Source organism: Falco peregrinus, chromosome 7, assembly GCF_023634155.1.
Source record: "Falco peregrinus isolate bFalPer1 chromosome 7, bFalPer1.pri, whole genome shotgun sequence".
Classification (NCBI taxonomy): Eukaryota; Metazoa; Chordata; class Aves; order Falconiformes; family Falconidae; genus Falco; species Falco peregrinus.
Window position 1 is genome coordinate 33,064,583 of NC_073727.1, and position 15,633 is coordinate 33,080,215.

The window sequence follows — 15,633 nt, forward strand, 5'->3', positions numbered from 1 at the left end:
TAAATTATAAAGAACTTTTTGAGAATGCTCAATCTAGAAGGTAGTTGTGACAAGGTTAACAGTAAAGGAAATAGTAACAATAACCTGTTCCAATCCAAAATAGGCACATGCGCTCACCCAAAACTGAGATGCAACTCAGAGCTCCAGAGGAAGGAGGCTGAAAGCATTATTTAGTGTATTTGAGATATGTGGTTGAGAGAAGCAACAGGTACTTTCAAAGAAAGAAAGTCAGATACAGTCAGAGAAATGCAATTACCGTAATTTTACCAAAAAAGAAGGATTTGGAAGTTACATCATGATTGAAAGAGGCTCAAAGGCATGGATAAGGAACATTATGCTAATCTTTGATTGTATCACGTTTAGGGAAACAGAATTTGGCTAGTCTATGTATATTAAGAGGACTGTACCACAGAATTATCTGGTTACATCACTGGTTTCTCAGAACTGGAAGAGCCTAATGCTTACAATATTTTTAGCTAATATTTTTGTGATGCAGGTTGAAAGTGAAGGAAAAGACAGTTTCCGTAAGATGCTCTGAGAAGGTTTCTTATTGTTTCTTGAATAACACGCAGCCAAACACACATGCAGAGACAGGTATAAACCTTCCTGAGAAAGGCCGTAATTCATCTAATAAACAAAGTGTGCTGGTGATTTGAGTAAAGTCAGATATTGATTGATTGACAAATGAAGAAGGTATTTTTAGATTAGTACTTCCTTTGAATATGTGCAGTCTGGTTTTAGTGTGAAATAAATGTTTTTTAGACACACACAGTCTTAAATTTCCCTGAAGAAATTAGAAAAAGAGGTCCACTTTGCATTTTATGCTCTTTCAGAAAGAGTGATATTTGAGTATCTACTTTTATTTTATTGTTATAACTTCGATTCTTTTTTATCTCATTGAATACATTTGAGATTGAAAAAGACTGGGAAAAAAAAAAAAGAAAAAGCCCCATATTACATTAAAACATGCTGATCTTGCCAAAACAGGCAGTCTCAACAATCAGATGTACCAGAAGGGTAGTATGTTCTTTGTCTTCCTCTCTCCCCTACCTGTGGCTCATTAGCATCACTCAGTGAGTCAGTCACATTCATCTGGGCAGGGTGACAATCTCACAGGCATGCACTCCCTACACAAGGAAGTTGCATCTAACCCTGTGCTCACCATGAAGCTAGTTTTTGTGCTTCTAGAATTTGGCTCTGTCCACTCCAGCTGTCATAGCCTCCTAAAGAAAATTTGGCTCCATAGTACAGTTGGCTCTAAACAGCTGTGCTAGTTTTGGTCGCCTTAGAGGTGAACACTCTGCAGGTCCAATTTATGTATGTTTGTTATTTCAAAAGATTGGGGAGTAACATTTGCAGTTGACTGGTACTTTCAAAACAGCCACTAACGTCCCAAAACAGAGCTGCCAGCCAGTGACTTCGAAACTCTGTGCTCTGTTCTTCAATCTTGAAACATAAATTCTGTTAGTATATTAGCCATGCGCCTTTTTTTTTTCCAAAATTCTGGAGTGGTGTCAGGAATTTTTGAAAAGTTGTGCTTTAGGAAACAGTTTACAGAGAAGTAAGAAAGCACCTGAAGTTCCTGATTTATTTTTCCTATGACAAATATATCTTCAGCTTCAATTGAATCTCCTTTGGAATATGAACAACAAAGACTAAACTGAAAGCCCTGTGAACTCAGTGGCCAAGCTCCTCATGGCTTTGACTGTTAAGGTGTTAAGTCAGAGAAAATGGAAGGAAGAAAAAAATACCTGGGAAGTTGAATACAAACCTCCCAATTTATCAAAAAGATCTTATTGTAAATGGCTTAGTTTTAGCAAGAATTTTGATGTAGTCACTGAGGAAGATAGATTCCCTTTATAAATAGTTGCAGTTGGCACTCAAATACTGAAGCATCAATAAAAGAATCTAGATAAATGTCAGTAGATTTCTGTTCCTAGCAGCATTATCTATTGATTTTATTTTTTGCATTCTGTTAAAAATGAGCACTGAAAGAATTCTGAGTGCCTTGATTTGTATTTTTAATAGGGAATTTAAATGGGCACAGCTGCTAAAAACTCCATTAAAATAAACTGTTCAATGACTTAATTATAATCAAGATTTTTCTTTTCAGATATTTCTGAAAAGGCCAGAGACACCAAGGAAACAGTCAATACATGTGTAGCTCCACCAACATGCTGATGTCTGAAGCAAATTATGGTTTCCCTCCTTTCCAGTGAGAAGCTCTTCTTGTTAGATTACAACAAGAATATACTTCTGTTTATTTTATCTGGACAAAACCACCTTGCCTTCCTGGCTGCACATTGTCCAGCTCAAGCAGAGGGAGAGACAATGTTCCTACTCATGTCTGGTCACTCAGCAGAATAGATAGGTTCCTCATAGGGCTGCCTGAAGTTGAAAAGGACCTAGAGAAGTGGTCCTCAGCTGGGCAGGCTGGTTTACCCTGTGTGAAATACCAGTGTATGGCAGTGTGAGCATGGTACAGAGTCCACATGGAGAAGCACTGCCACCCCACAGAGGGGTTGGGCAATCAGTGAGGCTTGTTGGACCACCCTGAAGAACTGGTAGTGTCAGTGGAGCCTCTCGTGGTGGTCGCCAGAGTGGACAAAACAGCGAGGGAGCAACTCCACTTCTTGCTAGGGGGCTATTCACATATTATGAAGAAAAGTTATTACACAATGTATTCTTGAGCATTTTTCCAAATCTTTCTTAACAATTGAGGCAGACTTGTACATGCAAGACCGTTCTTCCACCTATCACATTTCTGTTAAATGTATGGGATTTTTTTGCATTGGGTTCATACCATAACAAGAGTCATTCTTAGATAAAGCCTTGAATAAAGCAGTAGGAGTTTATACTAGCCAGTGATCTTGTTCATGTTTCTTTTAATTGGTAAATCACTAGTAAAATATTCTGTGGTTACAGTGAAATTTTACAGCAACAATTCCTGCAATTTCCCCCTGAGATTTAATAATAAAAAATAACCATAGAAGTTCGTTTGAATTCTTGTGAATGCAATTTCTACACTGACCACTATATACAAACTCTTAAGGAAATCCAGGGCTTGAAATGTTTAGTGTCTTAAAAATGGTGTAGAAGGCAGGATTTCGAAAATTTCTTTTTAAATACTTCTAGGTTTTGCATTGAAGAACCAAATGACCTCCAAAATCACATCATTTTAATTTCTATCTTTTTTTCTATGCCAACAATAATATGAATTTAACAGCTGATAAGAACGGCTCAAAAAATAGTGCCATTTTAAAGCCATTATTTCAGGTTTTTAGATCTTGTATAGCATTGATTTCTAGCGCTCACAGCATTTGAGGTATAACCTGGTAGATTCACGTTGGAATTGAAGCAGAGACATAGAAGATCAAAACAGCACTATTTTAAGCTTTACTATTACCTGACCATCTCCAGTTATGTCTTGAAAAATAGATGTATGACTAGACTTCTAATATAAAGAAAGCATTTTGAGCTCTATTTGAGAATGATCTGTTTATAATTTTCCCATTACATTTAATTAGTCATTTCTATTTTGAGAGACTTTACAATCTCTCCCACAAACAAAAGAAAGAATGCTGAAAAAACTAGGAAAGTAGTGTAAGAGGAAAAATATTAATCCATTTGTGAATATATGCATGTATATGTATGTGTCAGCAGCTGGGTGGATATGTGCTGTGTTATAGTAAATTGACTGTTCAGATATTTGAAGTTGCTTCCTGCTGGCAAATGTTTCATAACAAAGGTGTGATCAAAAGAAATACAGGAATTGAATGATGAGTGAAGCCAAACCAATTAAATCTCTACTCCTAAGTCAAAAAGATTGAATAGTTATGTCCTGTTAAAATTTCTGCCTTACATTACGTTCTCGAGTATATAAAATGCACTTTTGTTATAAAGGTCATGAGCTTTAACATACAGATGCAAGAGAAACCTAAAAAAATCCCAAAACTAACCAACAAAAAAAAAAAAAAAAAGAAAAAAGAAAAGAATTTGAGATTACAAGAAAAAAATTCTCTGATCCCCATTTGTAAGGAAAATGGCAGAAATACTGCCTTTTTAAAGAAAAGATGTTTTAAAGTAAGCCCTTAGTTACAGAATACTTTCTGTATACTATCTAGATCTTTGGGGATCTAGAATATTTGTAACAACCTAGTGTAATGTAGTAGATTGACTGAACAATGCTAAAATATAAGTTATGTATTTCTGTGTTCTTTTACATTTTGGCCATTCACCCTTATAGCATCATATGAAAATAAATCGTTATTTATTAAGAATAAAGTCACTACACTGAGGAAATATTATGTATCTTTCTTATAAATGCTGTATGTATGGGCTGATATGTCTCCTGATTTGTTCATGGGTTTTGGAATGGAGGTTTGTCATTTAGTGTTTAGGGTAATATTTTAAGAAGGTACAGTTGGACACTGAAGCAGAAGCTGAAAAGCAAACTAAAGTGATGCAGTACCCAAAAGCAGCTGCCATGTTAGCACTTCTCTCAGTCTTTTCCACTGAAACCTAAAAAGCTGTGAAGCCAAGAAGCAGAAAATGAACAAATGAATGACTCAAGCTTAAGCATTAAAGGACTATCAGTGTGTGCAGGATACAAGAGACATTTGTTCTCAGAAGATATCTCTTCAGCAGTCCTTTGGGAATAGTTTGCACTGGTGACATTTAAATCGCTTACTTCTTTTTGTTTATGTGTAAAAAAAGGAGGTGCGTATCTGAACAGTGTAGTACAGAGTTTCTATCTCATTTTTGATGTCACGAGTGCAAGATTTTTAATGGGCTCTGTGACACTGGGAATTTTGCCTTGAAGGAGTTTAGCTTTCCAGACAGCAAGGGTGGAGTGACCTGTGTCAGACACTGAGAAATTAACTGATCCCTGGAAGTGCCTTTTGTTTGCAAATGACCGTAACAGAAATCTAGACACTGCTCAGAGGAGGACATCTGCATTGCAGACATCAAAATGTGGGCAGATGGATACCACTCCAGCAAGTAATGTGCTCTGTAGAAATCCAGATTCTTTTATGCAGAAGGAGTTGGAGCTATGTCTTCAGAAAAAAATACATCTATGCTGCGTGTTCTGAGCCCAGCATAAATCTGGCACACACGAAAATGGAAACAAACCAGAAGCAGCTAAATTAATAAAGGAGCCCAGTGAGTACATCCCAAGCTGTAAACTCCTGGCTGTGAGTAGACTGAGCAGTGACTGCACATCACAGCAATGTGCTGGGCTGTGGGCTGTCCCTCCATCCGTTTGTGACCCGACCAGAATGTGCCTCAGCTTTCTTCCTGCCTTTGATGCTTATGAATCCTTCCCACACAAATTAAGGGGAAAATTGAGTTACTATACTCCTATACAAAATCGGAGCTTATAACTGAGCCCAAGGAGCTCGAAAGTTTATACATAGCCACTGGGTGTACAGAAGCATCTGGGAAGAAATTTTAAGCAGTACTTCCTCTAGATCTGCAAGAAGTATTGCTCAGGAGTGAAAACCCAAACCAACAGTAACTTTCTGTTTGGTAGTGACCAGTTTTCATGTAGTTGACAGTTTTGCAGCTTTCAGTCAGTTTTGCAGAGGACGCTAATTATTGAGGTGTAATGTAAATGAAGTAAAATATCAGAGAATTTTTTTTACCTGAGGGAGCAAAGTGAAGGAGAACATATGTATACTTTGTGACTGAGGAAAGGCTGAAGAGCCAAGGACTCACAATGCAAAAGTGTTAAAATTTCGCTGATAACCACAAGCAGAAAAACTAGACCATCATTGCAATTTGAGACAGAAAAATCCAACTCTAAAATGGATCATACAAAATCAATTCACATTCACTTAGAAACAGAAACTCACAAAGATGGACAGTGCTCTGACACTATAACTATGTTTGATTAAAAATATTTTTTTAAAAAAGAGGCAAGAAAAGGTGCAAGTCCTGACAATATGAAGAATTCAGCCAAGCAAAACTACTTCAAGGTACACGCTGCGGCAACCTACAAGCAATGAAAAACATCCAGAGTATTATGTTATTCTGCAAGAGCTTCCCAGTACATTCAAGGAAGTGAATGAACATTTATCGAAGTTTAACTGGTTGCACAAAGCCCTCTGCTGCCAAGAAAGTTATTGTTTGTTGTCAATGCTACTGGTTTTGGCCCTGAGCTGTCTACCATTGAGACCTGTAGGTAAATGCTGGGCAAGGAAACTTTCACTGGATCATTAACAGCAGAGCACGGTTGCTCTTTGTGTTAGGTTGCTGAGAGCAGTAGTTCTGCTTAAAACAGCTGGTCCTCATGCATTCAATAACTGAATCTCTCCTGGGCATGAATTTAGCTCCTGATTCCTCTTTGGAGTCAGATGTGGTTTCTGATCCTGCTCTGCTCTGAAGGCTTCCTGCTGAGGTGTGGCTACTGCTGGCTTCTAGAGCTGGACCTTCCACCACAGTGTGCTGCCCACACCCTCATCAGCTCTCAGGGGAATGCCTCAGGAAATGGGAATAGGAAGGAAAGAGAAAAATGTGCAGAGATGATTAAATTAGAGGATGGCTACTAAGTGGCTACATGAACTCACCCTGCAGACTGCTGACATTGCCAGTTCAAATTGACGTCTCCCCAGAGCAGTTCAGGTGAGGTTCCAGGAAGACGGAAACAAGAGGCAGAACTTTTGCTGTTTGGTGCTGAAGAGGTTTGAACGGGCAATACCACAGGTTATGACAGTTAAATCATGGACTTTGCTGTTCAGGAACAGCTGACTCCACCAAATAGTTGTTTCTATTTCAGAGGGGCTTTTCGAAGGTAACAAGAGCTGTAGGCATCTCAAAAATTAGCTGAATGTTATCGTTAAGTTTACATAGTATGTTGGTGCCAAGTATTCAGAATTTCATTTGTTATCAGATTTGATGGGGAAAAGATAAGTTTGAAAATTGTATTTCAAAGTGATGTATCTTCACAGACAGGAAATCATGGGAAAATAAATTTAGAAGCAAAGGTAGTGATAACTGTGGACAGTTGTTACCATGTTACTGGAAAGTGGTGCTCTTCCCAGACATACTGGGCTCAAGGTAATCTTTGAACAACTCAAGTATTGCTGCCCAAATAGCATAAGCAATCACATTTTTAATTGCTATGGCAAATGTAGTAACTATCATTTTAGAAACACTCAGCTTCTTTTTCCTGAATGGAGCATGATATTAGGGCATAATATTTAGAAGAATCTGAAACTAAAATTGTGTACAATTCTAAAAAGAAGTCGCAAGTCACTAATCGCAGCAACAATTAAATTTCTTTGAATTGCACGAGGTAATATCTTGTAGATCTGGAGCCCTTGTATCCCTCAGTCAAATGTGATTGCAATTGACTCACATATCCAGAAAGAATTTGGGAGCAAGAGAAATATCATGTAAAGTTCGGGGGGGGTGGGGGGGTGGGGGGGGGAGTTGGGGGAAGGCTTAAATTTCAAATGCTCATAGCTGTCAGAGTCACTCACTATTTATGCTCAAAAGGTATGGGACATATTTCTCTTTCAGGTAAAGTGACAACAAAAATATTAAATTTGAGTTCTGGTGACTAGGTTTATATCAAGGACACTAGTAGGTTACCTGGACCATTGGTTCCTGTGCCCTTGTGATCATTTTTCTATTGGGCTGTGGAATTAATTTGATTTCTTTGACCTTCAGTTTCCCTATTAGTAAAATGGAGATAATGCGACTTAACCAACTTTGAGAGAACTGTGAAGAGAGATGTATGGATTCTTAGTACTGTTACAAGAACTTTAATATTTCAGTTCCCATTCCCTAAAAAAAAAGACATCCTTTATGAATTTGTGATGATTCATAGCAAATTTTCAAACCTGTAACTATACAGTATCAATAAATCATAAAGCAGGTAATTCTTCTCATAATTCTTTGTAGAGTGTTATAAATTCATGTTTACTTGAAGAATGGTTAGTCTATTCTAGATATGAGCTGTGTTTATATAATTTATTTTACCAAATAATAACTTCTACCGATTGCTACAACCTTGCAAAATAGTAAGTATTTAAATCTTCAGTCTTAACCTTCCAGTTATTCCCCTTTCCAGTGCAGATTTCCATAAAAATAATAAGCTGTGTTGTCATTGCTATGCCTCCTGATGGTATCTCCTGCTTGGTCAAACATGTGTTCATCAAGGTTCTTGTCTTGTTGATATGTGACTGCTACAGCATTGTGGTGGCTTCTGTCAGATAACGCAGCTGTCTTGAACTCCCACACATAGGACCAAAAAATACAGTTATAGACCTTTGAAGAACTCTTATTAAATGTATTTCTAATTAGATACATATAAAAGAGAGTACCAGAGGGATTTGTTCATTGTCATAGACCCTCAGAGCTGAATTCCGCAACAATTTGCTGAAGCACATAGGCAACAAGAGGCATTTATGACGGCATGCGATCTGGAGATAAAAGATGTGCTAGATCTGAAGCATCTTAAATAAGCAGTGGGAAGCAAAAGCATCCTTGTATTTCAAGACAATTATACTCAGTGTTTATTCACAGAATTCAGACAGCAATCACTTAATATAACAGTTCAAAAGGAATCAATTTAAAACATACTTTTAAGACATTTTTAAACCGTATCTTGTAGTTCATCTGCAGATGCTTGTTAAAAGAGTGTATCTAAAAGTCAGATAAATCTGTCATTTTTTTGGTGATAGCCTAAACAGTGGAAAAGATTCACTTCTCTGTGTTAAGCATAAAGGTCTCTGCTGGGACAAGCAGCTCCCAAGTGCCTTGGAGTGCCTTCCAGTGTTTTGCTGGATGTGTGTGCAAGGGAGTCTTTTTAATCAGCTGTTGCTTACATGCAATGTAACAAGCTGTGCCATGAACAACAGATCTAATGAAACCTAGTTTCCAGTGGCTCTTTCCCACATATTTTTCCCCTTTGTGTTGATGAATAAAAGATGGTCTTGTAACTTAATAGAGTGTATCTTCCCATTTGTAGGCCTATTTTCCTGAAACTTTTGTGAAATATTATCTTTGAGTCTTCTAGTCTTTTGTCCAGTTCATTTAAAATTCTTTAGGATCACAGAAGTTATTTCAAGGGAACAGATTTGCTGCTTAAGTCTTATTTTGTTTAAAGGATATTGCTGCTTAAGTCTTATTTCTTTGGGAAAACAATCTAATGTATTATTTAGAATTTTCACTGTAAGAAATCCAATTACCTTTGTTTGTCAGATGGAATACTTGTATTAACTACATCAGAGTATACGTATATTCGTATATAACATTAAGTTATTAAAATAATGTGCTAAAAGCAGCAAGCTAAAATGCTGCAAAGTTAGAAAAAAGGCCAAATTAAATTTATTGAATCTTGAATAATGTTTACTGTTCTTGTTCTGGTAGTTATAATGCTCCATGTTACATGCAAAGCTAGGTGTACCATGAGCAAACTCCAGGAAAATAAAATGCTGAATATACTTAATATCTCAGAGCTGGGTTAAAAAAAAAAAAAAAAAAAAAAAAAAAAAAAAAAAGGAAAAGAAAGAGAGTGTTATTACCATGTTAAGTTCCTGTTTTCCAAAGCTTTATGAGCAGCCTGTGCTTAAAGAGTAGATATGCATTAGAGAGGCCATGAAATCTCCATTCCTGGAGTTATTCAGACCTCAACTGGATAAATATCTGCACAACTTGATCTACGCTGGTCATGCTTTGAGCAGAGATTGGACCAAGTGACCTCAGAGCATCCCTTCTGACCCAAACAAATCTATGATCTGTGACCATATCTATGGGCCAGAAAGACCTGTCCTATAAAATATATGTAACCTACATGCTTTACCTAAAATTACTTCTGTGTAAAGCAGTTTGAACCTTTAAAACTGTGTTAGCTTCCATTAGTCCAAAACAATATTTATCATAATTCTTTAAAATCTGTACATGGCCTACCTAATAGCTAAGTTGGTTGGTAATTATTTGGCTATCTATAAAAATAAGAAATTGAAAGAGGCCTAAATCTTACTCATGTTGGATATAGTCTCAGTTTAGATCTCCCAAGAAAGGACAGAGTTGTATTGTTTTCACAGGATCTAGAAGACTGAATAGAAAAAGGCATGTTGAATGATAGACAATCTGATGCAAAACAGCACTTTTAAAAGAAATGCAAGAAGCATTCTACATAAGTTGTCACTCAATTTAGAGAATGAGATTGTCGTTCATGACAAACAATGGTTTGTCCTATATTTTTGTAAGAGGCGGTTAGTGTTAAGTCAAAAATATTGTTTGCTTATTCGGAAGGTGATATAATACAGATGTGTGCAGAAAACAGTGTTTCCTGATTTGGAAAGTAATTTAATAAAATTTAATCAGTACAGTTTGGAGGAAAGACAACAAAACAAGAGTAAGTTAAATACTTGAGAGAAACGGGTTGGTGATATGAAAGAAAGGAAATACCCCTCAGCTAAAACAGGTAGGGAATAGTGTTGTGTCTCTGTTGTGTTTCACACATGTGCAGTGCTGTAGGTGTGTGGAATGAAATTATCAAGCATGCAGAATTGAATTGTGAACAACTAGAGGATAGCTACAATAGCCATTAGAAAAACATTTGTAGATCCTAAGGTTTATTAGATGATGGAATAATTTGTCAAGGGAAGCTCTCAAGCACATTAGATAAGAGTAGCACAGCAGGTCAAACTTTATTATACAAGATGCTCCAGCGTTACAGCAGGGAAATGTAGTTTCCCATCCTAACACATAAGGTCTTATGAATACAAAAAAGAAACAAAGTAGTGGACAGGAGAGAAAACATGTACTGCATTACTCACATCAAATATGTGACTAAGTTTGGCAACCACCAATGAACTGTTATTGCTTAAGCATGAATACTTCTGCTATACACTGTAAAACAAAACAAAACCAAAAATGAACCCAAAGAAACTGGCAATTTAAAATATAGTCTACTCCTGAGAGTGTTGAATAATTATGAACCATGTTTTGGAGATGTCATGAGCAAATCCCTCCATATTTTGCAGAAATGCTGCAAAATAACCTATATATATATGTTTATTTTCTTAAGGTTGTATATATAGTTTTAGTTTCTTGAGACTAAATCCAAAATGTTGCAGAATCTAGTGCCTAAATCAATTAGATTTTGTTATTTAGTAAATTATGTTTCAATAACTATTTGAATAAACAGCTCTGCACTTCTCACACGTAATTCATGTTACATGCCTCTCTTGATATTGCATGTTCCCCATTTGAACAGAAATAAGAGATCCAGATTAGTCTTAAATTCAAATATCAGGCCTCTCAACTGTTTTCTCAGAAACAGATATTCTGCTATGACTGAGTACTCACTAGTTCACTCTAGATTGTGTCTGTGAAACGGAAGAATTTATTCTTAATTCTCTTTTATATGTAACATTTTTATTCATATGCTCCATATTTATAATCTGGTTTTGTTTTGGATTGAATTACTGGTCTAATGAACTAAATTTAACTTAGTTGATAGTGAAATCATTAACGCACTGTTTCTCTCTTCCTTTCTGCAGTATGCTGTCTGGCTGGTCCTTTGGGTTACATGGAACGTGTTTGTTATCTGCTTCTATTTGGAGGCTGGGGACCTTTCAAAGGTAATTTACCACTGGATACATTTAAGCCATCAGCACTTTGTTAACAGGCCCCAGTTGAAAGGCTTGTTGTGTTTCACTCATCCTCTTAGTGTTATTAGAATGAGGGTAATATGATCAAAATTTGGACTATTCTGGTTATGTTAGAAATTTTTAACCTAGACAGTAATGAGCATATAGCTTCTAATGCCCACAACAATAATGGCATATATGTTTTTGAAGAAAATGATGTCTTTTTCCCGCTCAGTAATTCCGCAATGCAAATTTCACCTCTGTGATTTCATGAATACAAAAGATTACTATCTCAAGGGTAAAAAATATTTATTGTACCATTTAGCTTGCTGTTACTTAGCTGGATTCCTTTCAGGGATCCATGGCATACTAATTGTAAAACAAGGTGTCTTTCATTACATTAAAATGTAAACTTAGGTGCCAGAATAGATTGCCATTTGGCTACAGCAGGTTTTTTTAACTGTGCTTCTTGTAGGAATGTTATGATTGAACACTTATACACCATCAAAATGCATAGGAAAAATACATTTTCCTAAGAATTAGAATTTATGGGGTTTTATTGACACTGTAAGTGGTAACAATAAAGTTACAGTTGGTAATGGACTCAAACCAACATCGCGGAGCAAAACTCCTACTAAGGTGTTCCCAGAAGGCTGGCAATTTGCAGGATAAAAGATTAGCAGTGGTAACAAATTGTTAAAGTAATAAGCTTCAGCTGAGTCTAAATATTGCTGCCCATGCTGAGTTATGCTTACAGTGGTGCGAACTGACCATCAAGGAGAATCTCATGTGTGAAAGAGATCACATTCTCTTCTTGATGCAGATATTTAATTACTGTTCCTGATTAAAGGGAGTTTAGCGAACTGTAAATTACAGATGTAATGCTCAGATCCTTTGTGAGTTGCTGGTATGTTACCATGCAGCAAGTTAAACACAATTATAGTCAGAATAAATGAGGCAAGGATACTTCCTTACCTGTATTTTCTTTCATATTGCCCCCAAAGTAAAAAACCAAAAACCCTGGAGACAGGGATATTTCATCCCCATGTATACTATTTCTTCAAAAGGATAAGAATCTCATTTCCTGATAGTGTGAAGTAATTTTCTGCAGATAAAACATTGCACTTCCTGGATTTTAAAATTTCAGATAGGCCCAATGTCATTAAAAGCTTGGCAAACACATAGTAAATAAAAGAACTTGCATATATTATCTTTTATTTGGTTAAAATTCTTTTGTATTACTAAGTTAACTAATGTGTATAACAAACCCGGTACCTCTTGTACAATTATACTCAACCCAATCCCCCCTCTTTCCACCTGCTTGTTTCAGCCACCTGCATTCCCAAACTTGTAAATTTTGGGACGATTAATGTGTCTGGGGAGGTGAAACAGGGTGGGAAAGAAAGCAGAAAGGAGAAGCAGCTGTTTGAGCACTGTTTTACTAAGTGTAAAAACAGCTTAAGAACACTAGTAAGAGGTAGTTGGAATAAAGATAGACCAAAAGCAGTATCTAAACCTGGAACTGATTTTTTCTGAAGTCTAGGGCTGTGTCATCTAGAGTGTTTCCCAACCAGCCATATGGTTTCAGGCTTATATTTGGATGCAGTTAAAAATTTTATTCAGCCTTTAGAGGTATTATTTGTTCCACTGATATGATCTACGTTGACGTACCCAGTGGAGTATATTCTTTCCACTTCAGCTGGTTTTTCAGACCAACAGCACTGATAAAGAGGGAGAAAAGGAAAAGATAGATTTAAGAAATAGGTACAGATTGACTCATTGACAAAAGATTTCATTCACACATGGGACATCACTCTCCCTTTCAAGTACAAAGGGTATGTCAAAACTTCCCTAAATGATCAAATCTTCTGCAAGACCTAGGACCCAGAAATATGTGTCTAATGGAAAGATACCCAACTGTCTGGGTGGATAAAACTTATCTTCCTGTTCTACACCTTCAGAGGCTCCAACCATTTTATAGATGTAGGTATCTCACAAAATAGATCATTTTAAGTTTTATGCCTCTCAGTCACATTCATATGTCTTGCACTGAATCTTCTTTATTATTTATATTTTTATCTTGGAGTAACTGTAACTTCAAATCTGTTATGATACTCCTGTGTATTTTTTTGTGTTTGGATTGGCACATAGAACGTTGAGAAAAGCTCTGGGTCTAAACTGGTTCTAAATAGAGAATAAAAAATAACCTTTGGGTAAGTACCAGAGAGATGCCTCTGAGGTTGTAAACCATGAGAGAGGATCCTGCACAGCATGGCTTTAGGAATTGATAAGTTAAAATTACAGCCTAATAATAGTTCAGCTGGGTATAGTTTATTTTTATATATATAATTTCTAGCTTTCTACCGAATAAAAGAAAGAAAGTTTTTTTTAAAAGTTTTGAGAACAGCTTTTATTCTACCTGTACATGCATCAATTTTTCCATTTTCACCTGCTAATACAATGGAGAGGATGTATTTCAGTTGTTAATATACCTTATTACAAAAGGCTTCCTAGCTTCATCCTTTTTTATTTTAGTTGTGGGGGTGGAGGTCATGACATTTTTATAACTTCTCCTTATTACACTGAAACAGGCCTGCAAAGACTCAGAAATTCTTAGAATGATGAGGTAATCATCTCTGAAGAGACTGAGGAGGCTCAAGGATTATTAGTGAATGGCCATGCAAATCTGTTTGCATTATACACCATTAAAATCATATATATCTTGTGGAAATGGCATCATACTAAGTATTTTCTGTCCTTGAGGCATGGTTGTCTTTGCTGAAACTTTTTCACAGCAAGCTGGAATATTTATGTCTTTGTGACAAGGAGGAAGTGCAATCACTTGTTCTTAACCTTGATTGTTGCTTGGATTTGTGAATGAATGTCTAGAAGACCCACTTCTCAGATTTACTTTTCAGTATTACTCCTCAATAATATTTAATTAATCTGTGTTTTTTGCATGCTGGTGAGTGCCATAATCAGTAAAAGTAGGCCTTTCAGGAGTAGTTTTATTTTGGCCTGCAGCTAAGCAAATGGAACATACAAAAAGCATGACCTCTTGTCTTGAATGAGGTACATCTGAAGTACACTAGTGAAACAAAAAGGAAAACATAATAGCATCTCTGAGAAAATTTAATATTTCAATTCGTTGTTTAAATATATCAAGTAAATACACAAGGAACTAGATTCAACTATCTTGGAACTAAAAAAAAAAAAAAAATTAAAAAAAATGCCCCAAACCCCAAACAAAGTTAACAGTCTGTTTAGCATTTTTTACTATTTTCTTCAGCCAAAATTTCCATTTACTTCTATGGAATTCAGCTGCACCCTCTGAATAAAAAGCCTTAGTAAAAATAGTGCTGAAAATGTCCATGTAATGGAGACGGCACTTTTGCTTCAGGGCATTTAAAAGCTTCCCCTAATGATGTCTGAGGCTCCTACAAGCAGAATAGAAGCAGAATAAGAACTACCAAACTCCCAATTTTAGTTTAAAATTAATAGATATTTTTTCATTAAAAAAATGCATGGCTGAGTTTGTGCTGGTGCCTTGACAAGTATGGGAGTGTAGAGAAACTGCTGTCAGCTACTGGAAATCAAGACAGAGGCTGGACCTGGGGGACTGGACAAGGGGGACCAGCTGGGGTTCAGGAACCGAAGCAGCCCTTGCTGCACATGGTTCCAGCTTTGTGCCGGTACTTTTCATTCTCCTTGTATGCAGCCCCATATCTTGTGTGACCAGATAGAGGAGTTCTCTCACCGCTGCCTGGCTGAGCTCCAGTATAGCTTTGCTGTAGTCCCTACAGTACTATGTTAATGTGACCAAGAACATACTTTTTAAAAACTTGCTTTAACTGTCAAAATTGACTTCATTTCTATTTGTGTGGCATTCTTGACATCTTCGTTATCTATACCTAATAACATACAAAGGTTACATTTAATATATTAAATCATAAGGTTGTACTTATGTATCTTTTGACACAAAAATTAGGTGTTTGAAAGTCAGATGCTCCAGTATCAAGAAGTG

At 36.5% G+C, this 15,633-nt stretch overlaps 1 protein-coding gene across 1 annotated transcript in view; it reads left to right on the top strand.

Annotated features, from left to right (window-relative positions):
• NKAIN2 (sodium/potassium transporting ATPase interacting 2) overlaps positions 1 to 15,633 on the top strand; it is a 573,086-nt gene that overhangs the window by 293,470 nt on the left and 263,983 nt on the right. Inside the window, exon 3 of the mRNA XM_055811170.1 lies at positions 11,520 to 11,600. Within this exon, the coding sequence (XP_055667145.1) occupies positions 11,520 to 11,600 (81 nt within the window). The remainder of the gene's footprint in view (positions 1 to 11,519; positions 11,601 to 15,633) is intronic.